Below are 27523 nucleotides of genomic sequence, written 5' to 3'. Positions count from 1 at the left end.
GTTAGAACACTTCTCTCTTGTTACATTACAGTTTGAGATATGTATGGCACCAAATCGCAGTTTTTTCCTCTAACTGCTAGATAACACTGCTTTCCTACTCCAGGGTTTTTACCTTGGTCCATAACAAGGTAAAAACCCTGGAACAGGAAAGCAGTGTTATCTAGTAGTTAGAGGGAAAAACTGGGCTTTGGGGCACCTGGGTTCTCTAATATGCTTAGCCACCTCATTGTAAAGCATTTTGAGGCCTTTCGACAAAAAGCAATCACATAAATGCAAACCAAGTATTAAGTATTCCAGTTTTCATGCAAATATTTATAGGGCCCTTCTTATTTCTCTGTCCTCACTGGTATTCAAAACAATTTGTAGTTAATATCCTTTACAAATTTTCCTGATCATAATGGAAGTTAAGTAAGACTAGGGGTGTAATTTTAAAAGGACTTGAATGATGTGGGCATCTAAGTCCCATTTTCAGAAGTGACTTAGTGCATTCAAGCTTGAGTATCATTGAAAGTATTAGTAAATGGATTGTCAGGATCAGTTCTCCAATTTTAAAAGTAAAATTTTCAGATCTGATTAGATAAATAGTTACTTTGTTAAATACTTTTATACAGTGTTTAGTTCATGGGTGAGTTAATGCTGCTGTAAGAATGTTTTTAATACTTTGACTTTTATACATTTAAATTTGCAACTTTCATGTTAATTTATCTTGGAGTTTTTGCATATTATGAAACTATTTTATTGCTGTGAACATTAATTAAGCTGTCTGAGGAACAGTAAGTCATTACATACTCAGCAGTCAGTAAATGTACAGATCTAGGTAATTTCTTATTTATTAATTGTTTCATATGATTCACTCATGGAATAACTGCATTGTGAATAATTAGTCCCTTCAACCAGATGCCTCATTACATCAGCTGAGGCATGCAGTAATCCTCCCCAAATGTATTGCTTATGATTTTATTAAAATTGAGTTAGGAGGAGTATGTCCACTTAAGTACATATAATTAGTTACCTGAAAAAATCTCCTACATAATTTATTAATAAGTAGCATAAATAACTTTAAGTTGCACATTTGAAAAAACAGACTGCTAGTCACTCCGTGATCACACTGCTTGAGTACTGCAAAGTAGTATAAAAATAAAACTTTGCTGACCCACTATTGTATTTTAATATAATATTAAACTAGTAATTTAAATACTTGCTAGATAGCTGCTTTAATTTGCTTCTTGGTGGAAGGATAGAAAGGTGGTCGTGATTGTTGTTGATATACCTTTTATGTATAATTTTATTAAGGTTCCATTTCTTTGCTCAGTCTGTTTCCTTATACCTGTAGGGAAGCTGTTCCACTTTTTTTTCATCTGTTGGATTAGAATGGACTTGTTGAAACTGGCTTCCTTGTAATACATGCTATATATTTTAGTGTGTGGCTATAGTCTGAATAGTAACTGTTTTAAAAGAGTGAATCTTGCTGAACATAGTTACTCCCTGTGTGTCTTGAGGTCTTGTTAATTTTACTGTTTTTTATTCTTAACACCTCAAAGTCATTACAACTATGAATGAGCAACCTTAATTCCTCTCCAGTTTATACTCCTTGAATGGAATTAAGTTCCACTTGCAGAATCTTTATTGTCGATGGTCCCACACAAACCAAGAAAGAACTTCGCTTGACTGACTAATTCCAGGCTGAATTTGGAGGGCTGGCAGTTAAGAAAACTATCCTTATATGTAAATAGAGCTGATTTGCCTGGAGTCATTAGGGGATAACTATGAAAGTATGCAGTGACAGGGTCATTTTTGGAGTACAAGTGTCTGCACTTCATGCAAGTTATACTTAAAATGATTTATGCCACCAGACTCTGATACTACTTTCCCTTCAAACACTAGACCCACTGTGATTGTGCAGCTTCCTCCTTATGCTGGATGTGCTCCCACAATCATTAGGCAGAGATCACTGATACTCTGTTCCAAGATTCTGAATTTTCTTCTGACAAACCATGTTGAATTTTAAAAAAATCTAAAAGTAATAGTTATTAAAATAAAACTAATTTTAAACATACTTAATTTTCTGCTTCCAAAATTAAGGATTTGAATAATGTTATAGTGTTTCTATGTTGTGATTAAAAAATACAGGCATAGTGTATACATTGTCAGGTTTCAGAGTAGCAGCCGTGTTAGTCTGTATTCGCAAAAAGAAAAGGAGTACTTGTGGCACCTTCGAGACTAACCAATTTATTTGAGCATAAGCATTCGTGAGCTACAGCTCACTTCATTGGATGCATTCAGTGGAAAATTCAGTGGGTAGTACTAAAGCCAACTGTAAACAGAAACGGAGTAGGCGGGAGGACTCTTATCTACCCAAGGTGGAGATCTGTGACAGAACCTTCATTAACACAGTTGTGACTTTTTCAAAGTAATGAAATAGCCTCTCTGTAGTCCAGTGTTCTTAATATAATTTTATGAAAATCCTTGCGGCATACGCTTCATACTTAGTTTAAATATTTATTAATAATTGTATTGCAGTAGCATATGTGATCCCCGATCAGGACCCCTTGTACACACCAAAAAAAGATTTTCTTTTGTGAAAAGTTCTCAGTCCTAAATTTGAACTGAGACACAAAAGGTAGATATAGTGTAGTTGTGGGGAGAACTAATATAACTTTATGGTGTTTTGCTGCACTAGTACTGAAAAAAGATAGTATCTCTTTCAAGAATATTTTGATCCTTGAGACTAAATATGAATTAATTTTTACTGAAGATATGGGAAGCCAAATGGGCAGTCCTTTTCAGCTAAACCACAACTGTGTGTACCCTGGGGTCCTGTAAATTTGATATAAAATTTGATCATTCCCCATTTAGTTAGTTCCATTAACCTCTTTGCTTCACTTTTAGGACCCTTGAAGGCTTAGCTCTTCCTCCCTCCCCCTCTTGTATATGGTATGGAGCCATCAGTACCCATCTTTGCTCTGCTAGTGATGCTTGCCTTCATTGCCAGTTAGTCAAATTATCTAGGAAACACCTACATACTTTCTCTCATGCTGCCCCTTTTGCATGAGAGGAATTCCTCATAAAAATCTACAAGGCCACTACATTATCCTCCTCCACATTCTACTCCTGGGGAAATTCTGCAGCACTGCACACATGCAGAATTCATGTCCCCTGCAGAGGTTTTTTTTCTCTGCAGAAAATACATTCTGTCGGAGAGGAGCTGAAGTTACAATTTTTGCCCACCAAGGGCTGCTGTCGCACCAGAACAGAGGGCAGCTGGCTCAGCGGCCATAGTAGCCAGCAGCTGATAGCGAAGAGGAGAGGCTGCATTCCTCAGAGCGCCCTGTCTGTTAGGCCAGGTGAGGAGGCACAGGATACTGGGGGGACAGACAGAGCACGGTATCCAGGGGTCACATAGACTGGGGTTCAGAAGGGCTTTTGGGGGGACAGACTGCGGAAGGGCTCAATGGGAGTGGGGGTGTAGGGACACCGGGAATGGGGGATGACTGAGTGGGGGTGCAGGGACACGTGGGGTTGGCGGAAGGTGGGTGCAGGAACACCTGGGGAAAGAGACAGAGGTGTCTGACTGACTGAATGGGAGAGGCTAGGGATCTGCATGGTGGCGGCTCTCCAACAATCCCTTCTTCCCACCAGCCCCCAAATAAATTGTTCCATACTTCTCCAACCCACACGCAACAACCCTCAAGGTTCACACCCAGGGTCCTTCCCAGCAGTTACTTTCCTCTCCCTCAGCTCCTCCATTAACCCTAACTTTTTCCCCAAGCCTTTGCACTACTTCTGAGGGGTACAGAAAATATGGTTCTATACTGTAGTTTAATTAATACTCAAAGTTCTGTATGAATCATAGTTTTGAATTCATTTGAACTAATGAATCTATTTGTCAAATACATTTCCTGAATCTTTTTTGTTGTCTGTATTGTTACGGACATACTTGTTGACAGGTATTTCTAAATAAATTACCAAAGTAATTTGAAACGTGTGATTATATTGTTGTTTTGACAAATAAATTTGCAGAATTTTAAAATATTGTGGACAGAATTTTTAACTTTTTGGTGCAGAATTCCCCCAGAACTAACATTCACCTCTTCTGTGATGCCTAGAAAACATTTGACAATGGCTAGGCAGTTCTTAAGCAGTGATCACAGTACACCTGTAATTTTCTCACTGTTACCTTGTCCTTCCCCCTATCTTTATGTTGTATCCACCTGTTCTCTTGTTTTATATTTAAATTGTAAGTTTATGGGGACCGGGAAGGTAGTCTTAGGTATGTTTGGGGCAGGGTGGTTGGCAGCAGGGAGGGGAGGCTAGCACAGTTGGGCTAGGGCCTCTAGGCACTACTATAATGCAAATAATTTCAATAATAATTAAATTTAAGATTTTTTTCCTATGGTTGATCAGCAAACTAAATGAATGGTATAATTTGGAATATCTGGGATTATAGGCAAGTATTTCTGGCATGGATTTTCTGTTGTGTGGCAATGCATACAACAAGAACAATTAAAGTAAGAGTTTGTCTATGCTGAGGTTTTTTGTAACAGCATCGAGAACCTCAATATAGTTGCACTGATGCAAACTCCCTGTAAACAGATGTAAACATACTGCACAGGTGTAAAAAGTGATTTATGCAGGTGTGGAAACTGCACTAAGATGCACCACAACAAGCTATTGCTTACGTTCATGCATCTGCATAATGGTGTGCGTCCTCTGGTGCAAAAAAATCCAGTGTAGGTAATCCAGAAGACTAAATATTTTTTGTTTTCTCATGCCAAAAGAGTACTCGTGGATAGACAGAAAAGTGATGCAATCCCATCAAAGATTCTTGTATAGAAATCACTGGACATTTCACAAAGAGTCAATTATAGGATTAATGAATTCACACATGCACTACTTTCATACATTAGTTTTGTTAAAGAAACTAAAGAAATTAGTACAAGAGATTTCTAAGGGTTCTTCGGTAGGTTGATGGGAGAAGCTGGTGAGCCTGATACTCTGTTCTTCCCTTTCTGGTTTTGCCTTTATTTTCCATTTTTTCAGTTTTCATGCAGCTAGGTATAGATATGGGAGACTGTTGAATATAATGATTCCTTTCACTGAAAACTGATATAAAGGGGGAAAGGTGTTAATAAGGACATTTGTTTAAATAATTATTTCACCAAACTTTTAATGTGAAGAACAATGAGTTACTCATATTCAAGCATTTAAATGATATTCAGTTGACCGTAATGGAAATCCCAATTTTTAATTATTCCGTTGATAAATTTTGTAGTTTATTTGTATTTTATTCTGTTTTCTATTTACACTGTCTTGACTTATCTGTCTCAAAACCAAAAACTTTAATGAAAATACTGAAAATAAGAGACAGGGCACTAATGCATTTATGCTATTGGTAAGATATGATAGTCCTCATTAGATACCTTTGCCCCCAAATTCGTGGCTTACAGAATGCACTTAGTCAGATTCTGGATTTTTATTACCTTCCCATATTTACACTTATGGGTGGCATCTGCCTGCCTTTCTGTTTCTCAGTTTTTCCTGTATTCGTTCTGTATTCATCATTTTTTCTAGTAAAATGGGTATACTAATGACATGTTTGTATTGACCCAATAGCTAGAGATGATTGCCATGGAAAATCCTGCAGACTTGAAGAAGCAGTTATACGTGGAATTTGAAGGAGAGCAAGGGGTAGACGAAGGAGGTGTTTCCAAAGAGTTTTTTCAACTGGTTGTGGAGGAAATTTTCAACCCTGATATTGGTATGCAATTTAATAACTCCCTCATCTCTATGAAGTTCATGCACACACAGTTTCTCCCCATATCTACTCCCTAATATAGGTACTCTCTTTCTGATGGTTCTCTGTATCCCTTTTGAGCGAAAAGGGCATCTGATTCAGGTTGGGATCCTGCATCTGACAGAGCCGCCATCCCAAGGACAACTGGAATGACTGAAATACCTTAATTGCCACAAGTGAAAGTTACCACGTACACATTTAGATCACTAACAAATAATGCAATATTTTTATTTTTACCCGCTTCTTAAAATTTGAATCTAAACCTTCTCTCGGCTTCCCCCTTGGCTTCAAGTTTTGCTTCTAGGGTTAGTAATCATATCTGAGGGGAAAAAAATGTCTTACCAAGTGTCCAAGGCAAACCTGTATAACGAGGTGAGGTGTTTTTTTTTCAAGTTTTCAAAATCTGGCAATATAAAAAAGGATTAACTTTATTCTCAAGTAGTGATGCTGATTTAAATTGTTGTGGAAAGTTTAGAAATACAGTCAAATGCAAATCAATTAAAAAGAAAAGCAGTAGTTTTTGTATTACACCTACTCCTGGGTTCCCCTACCGGTTTTTGTGGTTTAACAATCACATTTTCTTGAGGTGTGGTTTTTTTAAAATGTTTTTTCTGTCCTGTTCTCCCTTCACTCTCCACTGCTGTGTGAAAGAGCCACTCATATAAGAGAACTGACTATAGGGGATACAATGAAACCAACAATACACGGTTCTATGCCAAAAAAATAAAATGAACTTGAAAAAAGTCTGTCTAGTTTCTTAAAATTGTAACTTTTTTTAAAAATTCAGATTGGTATGATTTATCAAGTTGACATTCCCCTTTAAAATTGAATATAGCTGAAGGACATTGTTATGTAGGGATGAGGAGGAGGAAGAAATGTTAAAGGAATACTTGGGTCCAGTTTGTCCCCAAATTTAGTCTTTTTGAGAAAAGCTTTTACAAAACTTAAAAGATCCCTAGAGACTTTCCCAAAATCTTCTAAAAATTGTAATCAAAACAGTTTGTGCTGTAACAGGGGAATATTTGGGTAATCAATCACTGCATCATTGTGCTACACTGTAAGAACTTGAAAGTGAAAGTGAAATGGAATAGAAACAAACATGAAATTGGCTAGTCTCCTTTCATTGTTGAAGGTCAGAATAATGAAATGTATAGACAACATAAATAGAAAATAGAAGTTTTTTGAGTGTTTTTCAGTTTCACTTTTATAGTGCATAATGTAGGAGAGGAATTAAAATGTCTCCTTAACATACCAATTACAATTTGAACTGTTCATATGTAACCACCTTTTTACACCTATTGTGCACAAAGTTTTTAAATTAAAACATGTCAGGAAGTCTTTCCGTATCTGATGCATTTCAGTGGACTTATTTCATGCCCTTTATGACCTATTTGGTGAAGATAGATATCTGAGTGTTAAAAATCTTCCTCTGAAAGGATGTCTTGTTTCATTAAATTCACACTTTTGAAAAGTAAATAATTTGTTCTGAAATCCAACCTCCCCACCATCCCATTTTAAATGGAAAAGGAGTCCCTGCCTTTTAGTTAGGCGTTTGTTTACACAATCAGCATTGAGGGGGTCAGCAACTAAACTGCCGGAAAACAAGCTTCCAGTGCCAGCAACAACCCTAAAGGAACTTCGAAAGAGATATCTCTAAGTTGTTACTAGCCAAGTCAGAAGGGCAGAGAGCACACTGCTGTTGGGGAACATTTGGGTTTGGCAGGCATCAGAGCTGGCAGTGAGATACCTAACTCTTGCCATTTTGTAGAGGTGTCAGCCTGGCCAGCCCGCCCGCCTCTAAGTGAAATGTATTTTCAATTAATTTGTCATATTCCATGTTGTACATACAATAAAACTATAGCAACCAAAAGGATCACATTCATATTGCATCACGTATACCTTAGACTGAAGATTTTCTCCGCTTTATCCCTTTTAGTGAAATCAATGCGAGAAATTTGTAGGTTATTGGTTTTTATTTATCAAACATTTTAGAGAGATTTTCAAAAGCACAATGGGGAGTAACGGGGAAGTTAATGGGAATTAAGTGCGTTGTGCCTTTTAAAACCTTTAATGTGGTAACAAAAAACTTTTATGTATAACTCTGATACCTAGAAATTTTTGAGTTGGAATATTCTTTAATTTGATAGGAGCAATCAAAGTACATTTATTAAACTTCGAAGTCTTTATAGAATTTTGTAGTTTAATAAAGCACAAATTTCTGAAAGCTAGCAAAATCTGTTACTCTTTTAAAAAAATAATAATATTCAGCGCTATACCCGTTTTGTGCACTCTCCACATACAGTAGATATATACACACCTATATATACATATATATATATATGAGAAAGTGTCACAGTTAATATAGCAAACTTCTGGTACCTTCTTAGTTTGTCCAGGACTCCAGGCAGCAGTTTTCTCTCGAACTCTGTGTGTTTTTTTGGCCTTGTGCATGTGACTCTGGATACTTTAAACCTTGCCTACTGTGGTTTATACATCTTAACCACTGATGTATACCAGGCTTCAGATATCTGCAGCCATAGGAACTTAATCATTGCAGATCGTAAAAGATTAAAATGGATGAAATTATCCAAACATCTCTTGCATAGGAAAAGTATATTATGAAGGTAGTACAGGAATTGTATAGGTCTTTGATTTGAATGGGAAACGTGATGATACGTCCTTGTACTTTTGCAGTGCCTTCCACTGAAGAAACTCATCACACTTTACAAACACCAATTAGTTTAGCTTTAGCTTTAGGGCTCTCTGAGAGGTAGGTAGTATCTTTAATTTGTATATGATGAAACTGATGCAGAGAGACAGAAAATTATTTGATCAAGGTCCCAAAGGGAATCTGCCTTAGCACTGGTAATGGAACTCAGGTCTTGGATCTTCTTTAGTGAATGAGACAGGATGAGACTCATTCACTCTCCAAGCTGTGCACTGACAGCTTGACTACAATGGGATTTGAATCAGGCTCTGAATTACGAGGGGGGGGTCCTGTGGGAAAATACATACCTATGCTCAACCTGACAGAATTAAGGTTTGTTGCATGGTCCTCCTTAATTTTGTAATTTCCTAATTCAGCTATTTTACTTTGTAACCTTACCGTTCTTATTGTAGTTTTAGATATGGAATAAACATAAAATTTAGATAAATAGATTAGAAATGCACATTTATCCTCTGAGCATGGACATATAGTAGTGCTTGAGGTTTGAAATTGTATTCAACAGCATAGATGAGAGTTGGTAAGTATTTCCATTAATTCCCTTTATTAAGAAATTTATACTGGATTTCTTTAGACTTGTTTCTGTGCTGAGTTTTCATTAGATTTAGACTAGACATGACTTGTTGGTGTTCAGAATACATATATATATAATGAGAAATGGTATGGCTTGATGAGATAAAAAATGTTTGCTTTCATAATGCAATTCTGTATATGTCCTTAAACAGGAAATACAACTAAATAATTTCAGATTTTTCTACTTGCTGTTGTTTTACATTTTTTTCCCACAGGTAACATGCATTATAGCATCACGGTTAGGTCATTATATGTGTAAGGTGTCGCTTCTGTGAATTTGAAGAACATCTGGATGTGTTTCAATGGGAGTGTAAGAAAAATCTCAAAAATATAATTTAGGGTGCTTGAAATCTTTGTACTCCAATAGGTGTCATAAAAATAAGCAAGTATTTATTAGGAAATTAGTATAGATGAGTTCTGTTACCTATTGCATATTAAATCTGTTTAAAAGTTAATTTAAAACAGCTGTGTAAAATTGAAATCATGAAGAAAGTGAAGGATGAGTAAAAATTATTATGCTTGTTATCAAAAATCATTATGGTAAAGGGGAAGCGAATAAGTAATTTTTTGTGCTGGGGTCTAGGTTAATTATGACAAGACTGTTTTTAAAAGATATTGCAGTCTTCATCCTTTATGGTGGCTCTCATTGCTTGCCTTGTTTTGTTACAATCTTAATGTGTTTTCTGACTTAACTTTTACTTTTTGCATTATCTGTGATATCTTATGAATATGGATTCAGATAAACTAGAGTTCTAAATTATTCCCCCATCAGAACAGCAAACACTGCAAGAGTTGCTCATTATTCTATGTTTTTAACTTTTCATTCAATTTACAGAAAGTACATGCCACCATTTTTGCTGCAGTGGTAGTCTGGAAGACCACTTTGAAACTTCACTGAATTCAAAAAGCAGAATGTAGCCTCCCACTTTACTTAGTAATGTGTCTCATAGGGAACATATACTTGTGTTCCAAAAACTGCTTGGGGTTTCCAGTCCATTGCCTTGCTGTCTAAGGGCTTGTCTACGCTTGAACGTTAATTTGGATTGAGGAGAGTCCACATATGGCGTTATTCCTGAATAGCTGTTCTGGAGTAATTCCACATATAGACAGTCCCTTAAAGACTGCTTCTCTCTCTATGCACCATTCCACTAGTTGAGATCTACTAAAATACTTTTATAACCCTAAATTCCTGCAGGCAGGCCAACTTTTTTGAATGGGTCTCAATCCTGGATTTGGAATTCACTTACCCTGTTGGTCCAAGTGAGCTAGAATTTGTTGGCCTTCAGCTTTTGTCAGCAGGGGGTTGCTTGAGTGGGATACCTTATTTTGTGATTTGGGGAATGTAATGGGGTGCGCTAGGCCCAGAGGCTTCTGCTGGAGGCCTCTGGGTCCTACCATACCCCATCCCAGAGAGCAGCAGAAGAGAAGTCCTCCAAGCGGCCAGTCAGGGCCCAGCAGATTCGCATAAAAGGAACTGCAGGGCCAGAGTCAGTCAGTTGCTGCCTGGAACTGGAGGATTGAGTTGCTGGCAGGGACTGAGGGGGAGCAAGAAGGCGTTCCTGGTTGGCTGCTGGGACTGAATAAGGACTGAGCCCAGTGAGGGCTGCAGGAAGTCAGTTACTCCAGGGAGCAAACCCTGGGGTATGGCCCCATACCAGAGCTGGGACTATTTAAGGACTAAGCCCGTGGAGGGCTGCAGAGATATCAACAGAGGGGTACTGGGATAGGCACCAGTTGGACTGCATACCCTGGAAGGGGTCTGTTCTGTTTGACATACAGACTGTGTGAGAGAGTCAGCCGGGGGGGCTAAATTGTTGAAAACCTCCCTGAGAAACCATTGACAAGGGTCAACACAAATTGAGAGTCTGCAGGCACACATACTCAACCAGGAGGCACTCATGAGAGGTGGGTGCCATCCCATTGCAGGGAGACTTTGGGAGATTGGTTATAAATGTGTGGCTTTATAACTGACATACGTGTTTCTATAGGCTGTGAGCATCACATTTTATAAAACTGGAAAAATTAATTCATGCTATGAATATGTAATGTTTTTGGTAAATTATACAGTACTAAATTTAAAATGTAATTGTCCATGTATATCTGGTGCAGATGATTTAGAAGGTGGATTTTTAAACTTCATGTTTACTCTACATTTTTGTTGTTTTTCTAAATATAAAAGTAATCATTTAAATTCATTTCTTATAGGTATGTTCACATATGATGAGTCTACAAAACTGTTTTGGTTTAACCCATCCTCTTTTGAAACTGAGGGTCAGTTTACACTGATTGGCATAGTACTGGGTCTGGCTATTTACAATAACTGTATACTGGATGTACATTTTCCCATGGTTGTCTACAGGAAGCTAATGGGCAAAAAAGGAACTTTCCGTGATCTGGCAGATTCTCACCCTGTAAGTTCATTGTGTTCCTTGAATTTATTACTCCAGGTTGTGGAAAATTTATATTCATTTAATTAAGATTTGATTTCAACACAAGCTTACTGTCAGAATAGGTGAAAGTGAAATGCCCTGTCAGGTTAGTGGAAACGTTCTATGGTTATTTGTTAAAATGTGTGGATTGGTACATGATGCTACCAGTACATCTAATTTGGAGGAGTATGCATTGGCTAGCAATAGGATAGCTAATAGGTCTGGAGGTCAAATGACGTAGGTTCTGTTTCTGCCTCGCTGCACGAATGTGAGCAAGTCACTTAACCTTCTATGCCACAACAACCAAGTCTGCAAAATGAGAATATTATTTACCAATCTTTTGTAAAACACTTTAAAAAATTCTGCTACGCTGTGGTGACTAAGTTTTTTAAAGTGAAAGGCAGTTGTGGCAGATGGAGATGATTCACAAATTCTTTAAGCAATTATGAGTTTTCTCACATGCTTTTTATTGTCTCACCTTAAAAACAATAGCGATAAAGGTGGGAGGAAAGGTTCTTTTGCTGATTGCTGTAAAATAGCAATAAGCCACAATAACTATTTGTGAGTAAACAGTTAAGGCACATCTCACATATTTTGGTCCTGTGCCTTCAACCATCCAAAGAACACCAATAGCTTTTTAACAAGCAACCTAGTGTGCTTTAGTGCTGTTAGAATGATTTATTTAAATTAATTTGGGGGTAATTTTTCCATTTTTATTTGTAAGAGCTATGTAGTAAATCCTTCCACTATCGCAAATGTTTCAAAGAAAGAAAAGAGAAAATGAATAGGATAAAGGTGGTTATAAATGCCTTTTATTTTACTGTATCAGAAAAAATAGCTTAATTTTTTTATAGATTCCCTGGTCTGTTTAATTTGCTTCTCCTTCCAACAGTATGCCAAGTCAGGCCACTCTTTCAGCTGTAGTTTGAGGGCTTATAGCAACTTTAAACTCATTTTTTTATTGTAATAAGTAAATTGAGCTATTTCAGATTCCCAGTTTAGTTTTATTTTTAGTAACAAGTGAATTCAGAATTGTCAAGAGGCTACAAAATGTGGGGTGACCAGTCTCATTTTTGTGGGAAGAAAACGGGTGGATTTAAAAGTTCAGTTTACCTGTTACCTCCATTCCTTTTCCACAGTTGCCTTACTCTGCCATCCCTACTTTAATATCACCCTTCATAAACTCCATTAGACAGACCAAGATATTTAAATGCTGATTAAGAGTCTTAAAACTGTATAAAATTCAAAGTAGTCAGGCCACGTTAGATATTGTTGAGTACCACAGCCAGAATTCAGAGGGCAAGAAAGCCAGATCTTATTTAAAAGGCAGTGTTCCTAAATCAGTGATTACTAACATGGTACATTTGAAAGTGTTTGTGGAGCATAGGAGGAAGACAACTGGTGAGAGGATGAGGATTGCAGCTAAAACTTACAATAAGTTTATGGGGAAAGTTCACTATACTTTCTCCAATTAAAGAGCACTCACTTTCTCTGACCTTCAGTTTGCATCCTTGAGAGGCTCATACCTCTGTCCCCTAGTGGGAGTCCTTGAACAGCTACTGCCTGCACATCCCCTGCTGCTGCTGCTGGGAGGTATTCCTAGGCGGTTCCTCAGAGGTGCAGGGTTTATTACTGCTTTAGTGTAGGGACTCGGAGGGCTCCCTAAACCCCTTCAAACAACTTAAATTCATTTTTTAAAATTCCACTTATACTGCTCAATGTCTGACCCTAACTTGTGCTTATTTTTCAAAGACAGGGTCAAGTATTTAGCAACACGTCAACTTCCTCCTCTTCACATGATGTGCACAAACGTTTTCCTGTCACTTCTAGTGATTATGTCCCAATCATGAACAATTGGGATTTGGTACAAAGTTGTGACCTCACCCAAAAGATATAGCTGATCAATCCAAGCATGTTTTTTGACAATCCGTATCTAAAGCTGTACTCTGATTATCATTGGTGATAGAGTTGTAAAATAAAAGTCCCACTATATATCATCAAATGTTTTTATTTTATTAGGTTCTTTATCAGAGTTTAAGAGACTTGTTACAGTATGAGGGAAGTGTGGAAGATGATATGATGATAACTTTCCAAATATCTCATACGGATCTCTTCGGCAATCCAATGATGCATGATTTAAAGGAAAATGGAGATAAAATTCCTATTACAAATGAAAACAGAAAGGTAACTCACATGGCACTCTAACGGTGGAATGATCTTTGTTATTACTATGTATCTCAGAATTTCAGTCAATATTCTGTAGGCATGTAACTAAAACATTAATTTCAGCTAGAGATAAAGAAATAGTTAAATTTAAAATTCTAATAGTCCAACTGGGTTAAGAAGCAGAAGAAAACACTTCTGTAAAATTCTCTTGCATGTATGACTTTGAGAACACCAGTTGTATTATACGTTTTCTGTAACACACGTTTATGTATAACAAGTCAGAAATTTAAGACTCCTTTTTAATGTTTGCTGTTTACAAGCAACTATTAACCTAGATATCTATTCGGGATTCTGTTGTGTATATTCAGATTGCTGAGTAAACTGTTAATAAAACTAGTAAATTGAAATGTGCATACCAGACTTCACATTGTGTATCTCCCCAGATACATTTTGGACTCAGCATCTGAGCATCATCTTCTAAGAAAATGTGCCAGACCAAAAGATCATCTACTGTCTCCTTTAGTTGTAATTTGTTGCTGAATGGTCTTAGATTTCATACAAATTTAGACTACACAAAATTTTGATACACATAGAAGTGAGCTTTTATCTTAGATTTTGAATCCTACCATTGTTTGTGATTGCTTAAACTTTATTTACTGCTTGCGGTGCCCTACCAGAGTCCTCCAGATTGGTGGATGTGTGCGTAGGAGAAAGAGAATTTTTCCTTGCTCATAAACTTGGTTTCTCAAATGAAGTTGTCCACCAACTGGGAGGAATCCACTTGGACTATTTTGTGTGTGCATGTGGATAATTTCTGTTGAAAAATTTCAGTACATGTAAAGTTAACACAATTGTCCAGTCATAGCTCAGCTGCCTCGGAGATTGATTGTAGGTGGGCCAAGTCCAGCAGTGTACCCTGGCTTGGTTCCAGTTATGAGAAAACAAATTATACAATGCCATGAAATACTTGCTTTCCCTATTTAAAACATTAGTCCAAAATGTCTTGTTGGGTGTATCTTGTTTTTTGAAGGGTAGGATTTGGCTTTTAACTATTAAGTAAGTTTTGGGGTTGTTTTCTTACAGGAATTTGTCAATCTGTACGCGGACTACATTCTCAACAAATCAGTAGAAAAGCAGTTCAAAGCCTTTCGGAGAGGATTCCATATGGTGACCAATGAGTCTCCACTGAAATATTTATTTAGACCAGAGGAAATTGAATTACTTATTTGTGGAAGTAGGGTAAGAAATCTGGAATGTGCAACAAAACAAATTGCTGGTTTTCTTATCCCAAAGATACAATTATGGGTGGTGATAAAATGTCTTACATTTACAGAATCTAGACTTTCAAGCATTAGAAGAAACTACAGAATATGATGGTGGCTATAGCAGAGACTCTCTTATTATTAGGTAAGTTCTTTAACTTTTCAAGGGATATACAAGTAAACTGTATTTTACTAAATTCATGATGAAGAGGCACTATCTGTAATGTGAGGTTCATGTTTTTGAAGTACACACTGAAGTCCAACAAGAGCCAAGTATCATTTATTATTATTACTGAATTATGAGTATTTAATAAAGTCAGCAAATGATAAGATGTTTAACATGCTATTATAGAATAAACTCTTTAAACAAGGGAAAACTTATCAAAAGCTATTGAAGAAACTGAAGGGTAAAAAATGATGATTATTTTGCTCTTGATCTTTTTTACTCGTGTGCTTTCTTGTTGAGAGATGGAAGGGACTCATTAGATAATCCCCAACTGGCCAGGATTATTTCTAACACTATGCTACCTATTATTTGCCTAGTTTAGTAAAAAATGTGTCTCATAAACGTTTAGGGCCTTTTCATCTCCGACCTGGATTATTCCCACATACAGGAAAGGAAATTCCACATCTTGTTGCTTGCAGAATTTCCAATTAATTCTTCTCTTAGTGTGAGAGAATCTGTAGGAGCCGGGCTGGTAAAGTTCCCCTGTAATTCACTAGTCAACCCTTCAGGGGAGAAGTTCCTTAGTACACAGCAGGGGTAGCAGGTAGATTAATATTCAAAGTCCTTTGGGGTTGCTCTTACAGGATTTATGCCACAGTTTGCTCAACCACATCCTTCTCACTCACAGAGCCCATGTTGCACAGAAGGGCTTGTCGGGTCAAAAGTGGAATAATGCTGTAGAGAGCTTTCCCATCTTCCTCTGGGAGAGGATGGTATAGTTCTTGTAATCTTCGGCTGTCTGCTTTCCCCTCCGGCCCATGGTTGTCTTTCTCTTCTAATCCTTCTCCAGTCTGTCTACATCATTCTAGTATTGAGGTTCCCAAATGTGAATGAAATATTGTGTGTGTAGTCTCTCTTATAAGTCTAGATATATTCAGATGATCTTCAAGACCATGAAATAAGAGATGGTGATGTTTTTTCCTCAATGATGAATTATCCTAATAAGATTTTGTGATGGGTGGAAGTGTCATAATTTGTTCTGGTGGGCCATTAGTGAGTTCATTCATTATCACATATAATCCAAACAAAAGGCCTTCAAACCATGTTATTTGTCAAGAACGAGGATGTGCAAAATAATGTGTTTACCATAGTTATGATTATAGAAAAATGTAGGGGCTCCAAAAACTGCTCAGATTATTTTACATATAATCAGGCTGACACATTTTTGATGAATTATTGTTTTTATTCCTCTAATTTTCTGGAAGCCACCTTTAATTTCACCTCAGTTTTGATCTTAACACACAGCTGGTAACTGACACGTGACTTGAACTGTTTAGTCAGACAAATATTGATATGTTTGGTAATATGATAGGAAGAAGAGAGAAACAAGATTATCAGAGAATAGACAATGCTTTGCAATAAGAATAGTTGAAAAATATAGAAAATACAAACAGTATTGAAAAGAAATGGACAGCATCTGCAAATTATTTGCTAATTTTAGAATAAACTGAAACAGTCTTAAAAAGTTAACAGGTTAACCTTCAAGGATTTTGAAATACTTCAAATGTAGCTTCAAAACTTCCGCAGTTAGCAAATGTTTGAATGCAATCTTGTTCAACTCCTATATGCTCAGTTTGTATGCTGATTATTGTATCTGTGTTAGATGATCAAATATGGTGTCATATATGATAATGTGTCAGTTAGCAGCTCCAAATTGCATAATTCTGGCAGTTGTGAAAGTTACATACAAGTAGGGGGAGGTCTTGTTTGTATCAAATATTCTTAACAATATTTTTCTCTTGCTTTCTCAACTGTGTTTTTAATTTCCTCTCAATAGGGAATTCTGGGAAATAGTCCATTCATTTACAGATGAGCAGAAAAGACTATTTTTGCAGTTTACAACAGGCACGGACAGAGCACCTGTGGGAGGACTTGGAAAATTAAAGATGATTATAGCCAAAAATGGCCCAGACACAGAGAGGTAAAATATTGACCTTTTATTTGGTAAAAATTTTATTTTGACTTCTTAAAAATTAAGACGAGTTCTGCAAAGTGAAAATACTAGCAGCCAAATCTTTACATTAAAGTTAAGTATCTCTTAAATTAGCATTTTAATAATATTTTATCGTGCTTTGACCTCAAGGTTACGTGAAAACAACAGGTATAAATTTTAAAGCAAAGCTGGAGTATTGTTTGTTCTTACCTATGGAAGCAGATGAAATAGCATGGTATTTCGAAAAGATGATGATACTTATATGTGTGCGTTTTGCATTCCAATGGCTGAATTCTTCCTTTTCTGTTTTTCCTCAGATTACCGACATCTCACACATGCTTTAATGTCCTTTTGCTTCCGGAATACTCAAGCAAAGAAAAACTTAAAGAGAGATTGTTGAAGGCCATCACATATGCCAAAGGATTTGGCATGCTGTAATAAATAAATCAGTCTAACAAAAGGGATTAAAATTGGTGGTGGTGATGTCCCTGTCCAAAAAAGGCCATAAGATAGTGAGCTACAGTAGTCACCTGTGTTTGTGCCTCCCTTCTTTACTGGGGACACTGGGCTGGAACAGCAGATTTCAGCTGCTTATATGAACAAATTCTTTATTTTTTCTTTTAGCGTGAAAGTATTACCTATTCTTTCACTTGTATGTACAGAGAGGTTTTCCTGAATATTTATTTTAAGGGTTAAATCACTTTTGCTTGTGTTTATTACTGCTTGAAGTTGAGCCTTTTTGAGTATTTACAAGAAAACAAACTGTACTCTCCCAAGGAAAATATTGCCATCATTTGTAGACCCTGTAACCTTCAAGTATGTGCTATATTTTTGTCCCTGTATCTAATCAAATCAGGAACTGTACTTTTTTGAAGTTTGCTTTTGAAACTTGAAGTCTTGGAAAACAGTGTGATGCAATTACTGCTGTTCTAGCCCCCAAAGAGTTTCTGTTCAAAATCTTAATCAATAAAGATGGAAGGGAGAACTTGGAATGTTAAACTGCAGCCTTGAGAACTTTACTTTAGTCACAGCACAACAATTAAAACTCATTTCACTATGTGTTGTCTTCACATGTCTTGTAATATATTGTGTTTTAAATTAGCAAAACATATTTTAGTCTCTGAAAGGGTAGGAGTTTTAGTTACATTGTTTAAAAAAAAAAGTTTACTGGGGAAAGTGCATTTTCAGCCAAACAGCTTTAGAGTAGAGAATGAAGTTTGTTGAAAAAAGGATAGGAAGTTGCTATATTATAAACAAAAAGCATGTGGAAGTGCACTTAAAATGAAGTTTTATTATTAATTGCCTATTACGTTGACATTTTAAATAGACAATCCAAAGTCTTCCCTACATGTTATGTCATCATCCTTATTTAATGAACTGTTGTTCCTTTATCAAGGCACATGATCAGTGTTGCAACATATCAAAAGGGATGGCTATTGTACCTTATATTTTTCATCTGACAATAGACAGCATTGAAAATGATTAAAACAAACTTTTAAGGCTTACTTTATATTGTTTATTCCCAACTGTTAAATATACTGTTGGAAAGGAAATACTAAGGTTACTTTCCTCTGCTACATAAAATATACAATAGGTTTTGAATTTAAATCTACAAATCATATCAGAAGTAAATCCTTTACCTTTCGTAGTCTGTATATGTAATGTTAACTTCTCCTGTTGCAATATAAAATAAAGGGATTATGCATTTTTAACTAAGACGACATAATTGGCCTATCTCGTTTTACAACAAGCAACAGCTGATGTGCAGAGCTGAGCTTGTGCCTTGACAATTGCTATAACTGACTCTACTACAGATCGAATCCATTTGATGATTTGTGTGAAATTGGCAGTAAAGGGCATAGTTTTGAAATCATTGGAGGGAGAAAAGATGTCTTTTCAGGATTATTTTAATAAATTCTTTCTAGTAATAGAAACAGACAACTGTTATGTAACTATAATGCTGAATAAAACAGTGACGTTTTTCACCATGGTTCAGTGAAAAAGAAGACAGTGATTTCCTTTCATAAATTAACATGGGGCATCATGAAACTATTTATTTTGAAACCTTTATTTAAAGTATATTGTATGCTGAGGATGAGACAAACCTTAAGCTCTCCAGAAATGACATAACTCAGTGTTGCCAACCCTAAGTGTTCAAAAACCATGAGTGAGCCGAAACCATCAAGATTGCCTTAAAAATTGATTTTTTTTTTAAATGAGACTTGAAAAAATGGATTCTTTTTATCTGGTTTTTGAGGCTTTAGGGTGCACTTAGAATACATTTTCAAGATTTTCTCCACCACCATGTGGGCTAGAAACTTGTTGGTTTAAATGAAAGTTGGGAGTCTCACCTAATGTCTGCAGGAGCCAGAACTTTAAGAAAAAAAAAAAATCATCTATTGCAAATCTCTCACTACAATGCTGCCTTACTGAGTCATTCGGGCTCCTTGCCATCTTCCTGTGCTTTAGATGGTGAGCATAGATGCTGCTTGTGATTGCCTTGAGGCACTTCGTAAGTATGAAAAGTTCTTGATACCACATGTTTATTCTAGAGCTGTTCAAACCATATCTCTCTAATGTGATTTGCCCAGGAAATGTTCTAAATGATATTTATGTCAAGTTTTCTCTGTGTAAGATTTGTGGTGACTTATTTTTATATAGCTCCAAAAGTGTGCTAGGCATTTCGCAGTCAGGTAAAAATACATGGTTCTTGCTTTGCGTCTGTTACATTCTAAATGGATGAGAGCTTTATACTCCAGAAGAAAAAGTAACATTAAAATAATGTAATTGTACTAGCTTTCAAAAAGCATGAATTGCTTTTGTGGGGGCATTACCAGATACATATGAACTTTGTAGAATTACCAGACTTCTGATTTAAAGATACCACCTACACTGGATCCTTAGGCCTGTGTTTTATCTCCTTAGCACAGCACTGATGGAATTCTCTGGACATAAAGACTTCTTTTACCCTTGAAGGGTAGAAGTAGCGGTAGTAAGCCAGAACCCTTACTGGCAGCTGCCCGCTGTAAATACTGCCCTGAAACGTTCCACTCAGTTTCATTTACTGATCCTATCAAGAAAGCAGCATTTCCCTCAAAGGACTGGCTTTTCTGTCTTCAGCTATTCAGGATTTCTAGGAACCCTGACTGAATATGCTTCACTATTACTTATCTCCCTGGTACAGTCAAAGGCCTACAAAACTGAGCTTGGGAACTTGGGTACACCTGTGCAGCACCTTAATGCCTGCTTCTAGGCATTTTGGTGCACACCTTCCCCCCAAGGTAAAGGTGTGGGTGGCATTCTGGAATTTATTTATTTTTTTGCCAGCACCTTGCTGTTTTTACTAGGTTCACAGAGCTCTACCATTATTGTTGTCCTCGGCACACTGACCCCTTAATATCTTAGGCACCTGAACACCTTACAGTGAGAGCATGTAGCCTGGTTCAATGCCTTGTTTAGTGCTCATCAATTATTTGGTTCAACATCCAGCACTTCCTTCAGTGCCCAGGTATCTATGGTCCATTTATTTCAGGCATGGCATTTAGGGAGGAAAGAAGGTTGCTCAGATGCTTCAACCATTTGCTCAGCGGGCACGCAACATTTGGGAACATGGAGCTTGAAGGCGGTGCTACTGACAGTGATGGGTGCCTGGAACTGCAGTACTACTGAGCCTCCGTGGCCCACCAGCCTGGGCTCCCTTTACACTGTACTACACTGACCAGCCTGCCAAGCCCTCTCCCAGGCTACAGCCTGCACTTTTACCATCACACGTACAGAGGGACACACCTAGCTGCAGTTATATGTGGAGGCTGTGATTGGCTCTGGATGGGAAGGCTTCAGCTAAGGCACTTCCCGGCTACTCAGGTATACTCATCTGTCTGGGGTATAATATAAACCCAAAACTTATCTTTCACTGCACAGTGTAAGCTCATGAAATTCACCCCCCTTTCTCCATGTGGAGAGGAAATATACAACAGCTTTCTGCCATGAGTTATGATTTCCACACGCTGGTTTTAGACAAAGTAAAAAGTTTATTAACTACAAAAAATTAAGTGATTATAAAGGGTAGCAAACAAATCAAAGCAGATTATCTAGCAAATGAACAAAACATGCTAAAGAGATTGGATATGAATAGCAAATTCTCACCCTAAATGATTATGCAAGCAGGCTTCAGGCTCTTAAGGGGCAAGCTGTGCTGGCTTTCAGCTTAGAAACCCCAGTTCCCTTCACAGGCTAAAAATCACTTTAGCCTGTGTCCAGCACTTCTCCCTCCAGTTCATCTTTGTTCCTCAGGTCTTTCCAGGAGTCGTCTTGGGCAGGGAGTCAGTGAAGAACCATGATGATGTCATTTCCATGCCCTATATAGCTTTTGCATATGATGGGAACCCTTGGTCTCAAAGCTTGATTCCCACACTAGTCAATGAAACAACACTGGAATTCCAAGATGGAGTCTAGCACCAGGTGACCTGGTCACACGTCCCTGTGGTGTTACAGCAGACATGAGTCAGAGCCTGTTTGTAGCATCCTCAGGAAGGCCCCCAGGTGGGAAATAAGCTGCGTCTATGGGCTATTGTTCTTCCTAATGGTTCATTAATTTGAATGGGCCCTTCCCAGCCAGCCCTCTAGACCGAGAGTCTTTTGTCTAGTGGGTGTTCCCCATGTGTAAACAAATTTGTAATAGATACATAGTCAATATTCACAACTTCAGATACAAAAATGATACATGCATACAAACAGGATAATCATATTGTGACAAAGTTCCTCCTCTAGCTGGGTGGGTCTTGCGCTTATTGGCGGATTTGCTTGCCTCGGAGATTCACAGCAGTCCTCAGTTTGGCCATTTTTGTGAACCCACAGTCCAGGTCAACTCCTCCAGTGTCTGATCAGCAGTTGGGAGGTTTGGGGGGAACCCGGGCCCGCCCTCTACTCCGGGTTCCAGCCCAGGGCCCTGTGGAATGCAGCTGTCTAGAGTGTCGCTTGGAACAACTGTGCGACAGCTACAACTCCCTGGGCTACTTCCCCATGGCCTTCTCCTAACGCCTTCTTTATCCTCACCATAGGACCTTCCCCCTGGTGTCTGATAATGTTTGTACACCTCAGTCCTCCAACAGTCAGTGTTCTCACTCTCAGCTCCTAGTGCCTCTTGCTCCCAGCTCCTCACATGCACACCACAAACTGAAGTGAGCTCCTTTTTAAACCCAGGTGCCCTGATTAGCCTGCCTGTCTTAATTGATTCTGGCAGCTTCTTGATTGGCTGCAGGTGTTCTAATCAGCCTGTCTGCCTTAATTGTTTCCAGAAAGTTCCTAATTGTTCTGGAACCTTCCCTGTTGGGAAACGGGATGTCCCTCGCTTGTTCCTCAGCTATCAGCTTTCTATTCTTTCCTAAAGCCCCCTGGCCTGGATTTTTCTTACTTTTCGACCCTGCCTTAGTTCCCCTCCCCTCCCTGACCGGGCCAGATGCTTTTTTGTTTTGGTTTGGTTTTTTGCTGTTTTTCTTTGCTGCCGTTGAGTGCTGGTCGGCTGCCAGCTTGCCGCCAGCACCCCCGCCCCACGCCTGCTCTCGGGTGCAGCTACTTGCCTCAGCTGAAACCCCCGAAGGAGGGGGGGAAGACTGCCGACCCGCTATCCCGAGGGGGGAGTGGAAGCCCCCAGACCCAGCCGTTTTGCTGTCAGCTTATTTCTGTAATTTTTCTCAGCTTGCCGGAAGCCTTGGAACACAGCCAACATAGCTGGAGAAGAAGATTTCAGAAGACAGGAGAAATAACCCAGGGAAGCTACAAATCATCGTGAAAGGGCCCGTAAGACTGAGTAATTTTCTGAATTATACTCTCGTGGGGGGAAGTTTGACTGTGTTTTAATTGCGTCTGTGGTGGCACAGGGGGTGTGGCACGGAGCTGCCCCCCGATCCATCGGTGCCCCTAACCCCCCCACCATTACTACAACTGTCACGGCCCCCCCGCCATTCGTACCTGCTGGCAACCTGCCATCTGCCTTCAAATCCAGCTGTTTGCTTTGAACTTTGCCTTTCAGACCGGACATAACAGCTAACCAAACGAGACTCTTCGGACAAACATGCGTGGGTACACACACACACACACACACACACCCCGGACTGTTTATTTTACAGCTTGCCCCCATCACCGGACCCCGCTTCTTGTTTTTTCCCCCTTCCAGTCCAACCCATTTAGCACCCCCCCACCCCCGCCTGCAGCCCAGCAGAGAGGAGCGGTTAATCTGCTTCCCCCTCTCCCCTCCTCCTTCCGGTGTCTCCCCGTCTCTCCCTGCTCACAATGGCAGGGAATGAGAGGGGCAAGGCCCCTCTAACAAAATCAGCTGCTGGGGCACCGGCAGCAGGAGGCACCGGGTGATCACTGCTGCTGCTGCACCCACCACCCCCCCAGATTCTAGGAAACCCCCCTTCAGCCGGCCGGAAAGGCCAGGGCGGGAAGAAAGGAAAGGGCCCCGCTAAAACCACTAGGCCCTCCATGGCAGGGGCTGCCCCCACAGCTGTGGCCTCATCATCGACCGTGGCGTCCCTCCCTGCGTTTCCCTCCACCAGCTCTGCGAATGTTCCGCGGCCCCCAGGACGTATGCCCGGGTGGTGACGGGCTCCCCCCTGCCTGCCACCTCATCATCTCGCCCACCCCCTGCCTCCGCTACCCTCACCAGTGGCCGGGGCCCTTTCCACACCTTGACCAGGAGGCATGGTGTCCGTTGCCTCCTGGTGCCCGCCTCGCCCCACGTGGAGACATACGTGCAGGCGTTGGCGAAGGTGGTAGGACCCACGGCTATTGTGGTGGCCTCCAAGATGTATGGGAAGGTCGTTTTTTTCTTAGCTGTGGAGGCTGCCGCCCAGGAGGCGGTGGAGAGGGGCCTGGCGGTGGGGGCGGGTGTTTGTCCCCCTGGAGCCGCTAGAAGACCTGGGTGTTCGCCTCGTCCTCACCTCCGTTCCTCCCTTCTTACCCAATGTTGCCCTGTTGCCCGCTCTCTCCACCCTGGGGAAACTTGTCTCTGTCATCAGCCCTCTCCTGCTGGGCTACAAGGACCCCACCCTCCGTCACGCCCTTTCGTTCCGCCGGCAAGTGCAGCTTCTACTGCCGGCGGGGGCGCGTGACAGAGAGGCGCTTGAGGGGTCCTTTCTAGTCCCCTACGAGGGAGCCCGCTATCGGGTCTTTTACTCCACCGGAGAGGCCCGGTGCTACCTCTGCCGCTCAGCGGGGCATGTCCGCAGAGACTGCCCTTTGGCCTGGGGGGGAGGGGCACCCGAGACCCGGCAGGACATCAGCCCTGTCGTTGCCGACGCCCCTGGCTACCCGGCACCTGAAACCAACCCTCCTCCTACTCGATCCATCGCTGCTCCCGTCCGGGCCCAAGAGATACCTTCCCTACAACGCCCAGGCAAGCAAGAGAGTCCCACCCTTGCTATTACCAATCCGGCAGAGCCTATGGAGGAGGGTTTGGCAAGGATATTACCGGGTATAGGAGAGGGCCCGCCCCAAGGAGAACCCCCCGCCCTTCATGCTGCCTCACCGCTACCCCCCCAAACCCCTGAACCATCGCCTCCGCCTCCCGACATGACCCCTGCTTACCAACCCCCAGACGACGCTATGGAGGGCTGGACCCTAGTCCAGGGGAAGCGAGGCAAGTGGAAGGCTCGAGCTCCACTGCATCCATCCGACGTGGAAGCCCCCCGGAAGACCAGGAAAGGAGGCACTGATATTGAGCCTCCCACTACGGCCACGAGTGAGATCCATCCGCTGGTGTCGGGAGGGGAAGACAGACTGGCATTGGAGGGCAGAATCCCCCCTCCACGGGAGACCCTCCCCTCCCGAGGACGCCCCTTCTGCCCGGACACCACCCGAACCCCCCGCCAATAAGGAACCCCCACACCCCCAGCCCTCCGCATGACGCCTCCCATTATCACAACCCTGAATACCAGGGGCTGTAGGATGGCTCTTCACAGGTCCCAGGTGCTCTCTTACCTTCGGGAAGGGAGGTACTCTGTAGTTTTCCTGCAGGAGACCCATACGGATCCGACCGCCAAGGACAGCTGGCGGCTGGAGTGGAGGGACGGGGTCTACTTTAGCCACTTCATGACTTGGCAAGCTGGAGTGGCGACCCTGTTCTCCCCCAACCTACAGCCCCAGGTGCTAGGGGTCACTGAGGTGCCGGGCCACCTGCTGCATCGCCGAGTCCGTATGGAGGGGCTCGTGGTCAACTTTGTTAATATCTATGCCCCGACAACAAGCCCGAAATGGCCACAATTCTATCAGCGGGTGTCCGACTTCCTCAGCACCCTAGATTCTCACGAGTGCCTAGTCCTGGGAGGGGAATTTAACACCACCCTCGAGGAATGGGACCACTCAGGGGCCGAGCTGAGCCCGTCCGCCGCGAACATTCTCTGAGAAATAGTCGAATATCACTCCCTAGTAGACGTCTGGCGTGACCACCACCCAGATGACACTTCCACGTTCACCTGTGTCCGGGTGGAGGCCCATCGGTCACACCACTCTCGGTTGGACCGTATTTATTTATCCCGTTTCCATCTTTCACAGGCCCACTCCTCCAACATTCGGCCGGCCCCATTTTCCGACCATCATTTAGCCACTATAACAGCCTCCCTCCGTGCAGAGAGGCCGGAGCCGGCCTATTGGCACTTTAACAGCCTGTTGGAGGATGTGGGCTTCGTGACGTCCTTCCGGGAGTTCTGGCTGGCCTGGCAAGAGCAGCGGCGTGCCTTTCCCTCGGCGCGGCGATGGTGGGATCTAGGGAAGGTGCCCGCAAAGCTCTTCTGCCGTGACTATACTCGGGGCACCAGCCGACGGAGGAATGCAGTGATAGAGCAGTTGGAATGGGAGGTCTTGGAGATGGAGAGGCATCTGGCCGCCAGCCCCGAGGACCCGTTCCTCTGCGGAGCGTGCCGGGAGAAGCGGGAGGAGCTCCGGGCCCTCGAGGACCATCAGGCCCGAGGTGCCTTTGTTCGATCCCGCATCTGCCTCCTTCGGGAGATGGACCGCGGCTCCCATTTCTTCTACGCCCTGGAGAAAACGAGGGGGGCCAAGAAACACGTCACCTGCCTTCTAGCAGAAGACGGCGCCCCCCTCACGGATCTGGTGGAGATGTGTGGGAGGGCCCGTGACTTCTACACAAGCCTTTTCACCCCGGATCCAACCGATCCTCGCGCTTGCAGGGTGCTCTGGGAGGAACTCCCCATGGTCAGCGTGGGCGACTGAGACCTGCTAGAGCTGCCTCTCACCCTGGCCGAGTTCTCAGAAGCCCTCCGTCGCATGCCCACCAATAAATCTCCGGGCATAGACGGGCTGACCGTGGAGTTCTACCGCGCATTCTGGGACATCTTTGGCCCAGACCTAGCCACTGTCTGGGCTGAGTCTTTGCAGGGCGGGGTCCTCCCTCTTTCGTGCAGGTGAGCAGTGCTCGCCTTGCTGCCGAAGAAGGGGGACCTCCGCGATTTACGAAACTGGCGTCCCGTCTCACTCCTTAGCACGGACTACAAAATCGTAGCAAAAGCAATCTCGCTGCGGCTAGGGTCCGTGATGGCAGACGTGATCCACCCAGAATACTATCCCAGGTCGCAGCATTTTTGACAACCTCTTTCTAGTCCGAGACCTTTTGGAACTCGGGCATAGAGACGGTCTGTCGTTCGCCCTCCTGTCTCTCAATCAGGAGAAGGTGTTTGATAGAGTAGACCATGAGTATCTCCTGAGCACTCTGCAGGTGTTCAGATTCAGACCTCAGTTTGTGAGTTTTCTCTGGGTGCTGTACGCCTCCGCGGAGTGTTTGGTTAGGCTCACTGGACCCTGACTGAACCGGTCAGCTTCGGGCGAGGAGTGCGGCAGGGGTGCCCCCTCTCAGGCCAGTTGTACGCTCTGGCGATGGAGGCTTTCCTCTGTCTCCTCCGCAGGAGGTTGACAGGGTTGGTGCTGCGGGAGCCGGAGCTGCGGCTGGTCCTGTCGGCGTACGCCGATGACGTGCTCCTCGTGGTCCAGGACCCAGGCGACTTGGCGCGAGTGGAGGCTTGCCAGGCCATCTACTCGGCAGCCTCCTCCGCCTGAGTCAACTGGGTCAAGAGCTCTCGCTTGGCGGTGGGGGACTGGCGGCAGGTGAGCTCCCTCCCACCCGCGCTTCAGACCATCCGGTGGAGTGCGGGTCCACTGCTCTATCTCGGCGTTTACCTTTCCTCCACACAGCCTTCCCTGCCGGAGAACTGGCAAAATTTAGAGGGCGGGGTGATAGAGCGGCTCCGGAAATTGATGAGGCTACTCCGATGTCTCTCCCTCCGAGGGAGAGCACTGGTGCTTAACCAACTAGTCCTGTCCAAGCTCTGGTACCGGCTCAACACCCTGGCCCTGGCCCCGGCCCCGGATTTCCTGACCCACCTCCGGACAACGATTCT

General features: G+C 41.8%; 1 protein-coding gene across 4 annotated transcripts in view; it reads left to right on the top strand.

The window, feature by feature from the left end:
- Nucleotides 1–19098, top strand: part of UBE3A (ubiquitin protein ligase E3A) — a 98136-nt gene extending 79038 nt beyond the window's left edge. For all 4 annotated transcript variants that reach the window (XM_084628512.1, XM_084628510.1, XM_084628511.1 and 1 more), the window contains 7 exons: nt 5614–5758; nt 11298–11503; nt 13541–13705; nt 14771–14926; nt 15021–15094; nt 16953–17096; nt 17426–19098. In XM_084628512.1, coding sequence (XP_084484638.1) covers nt 5614–5758; nt 11298–11503; nt 13541–13705; nt 14771–14926; nt 15021–15094; nt 16953–17096; nt 17426–17546 — 1011 coding nt within the window. In that variant the 3' untranslated portion in view covers nt 17547–19098. The remainder of the gene's footprint in view (nt 1–5613; nt 5759–11297; nt 11504–13540; nt 13706–14770; nt 14927–15020; nt 15095–16952; nt 17097–17425) is intronic.
- Nucleotides 19099–27523: the final 8425 nt, after the last annotated feature.

Source organism: Lepidochelys olivacea, assembly GCF_965140295.1.
Source record: "Lepidochelys olivacea isolate rLepOli2 genome assembly, chromosome: 1".
NCBI lineage: Eukaryota > Metazoa > Chordata > Testudines > Cheloniidae > Lepidochelys > Lepidochelys olivacea.
The sequence above is the reverse complement of the archived record's forward strand: the minus strand, read 5'-3'. Positions and strand labels throughout refer to the sequence as shown.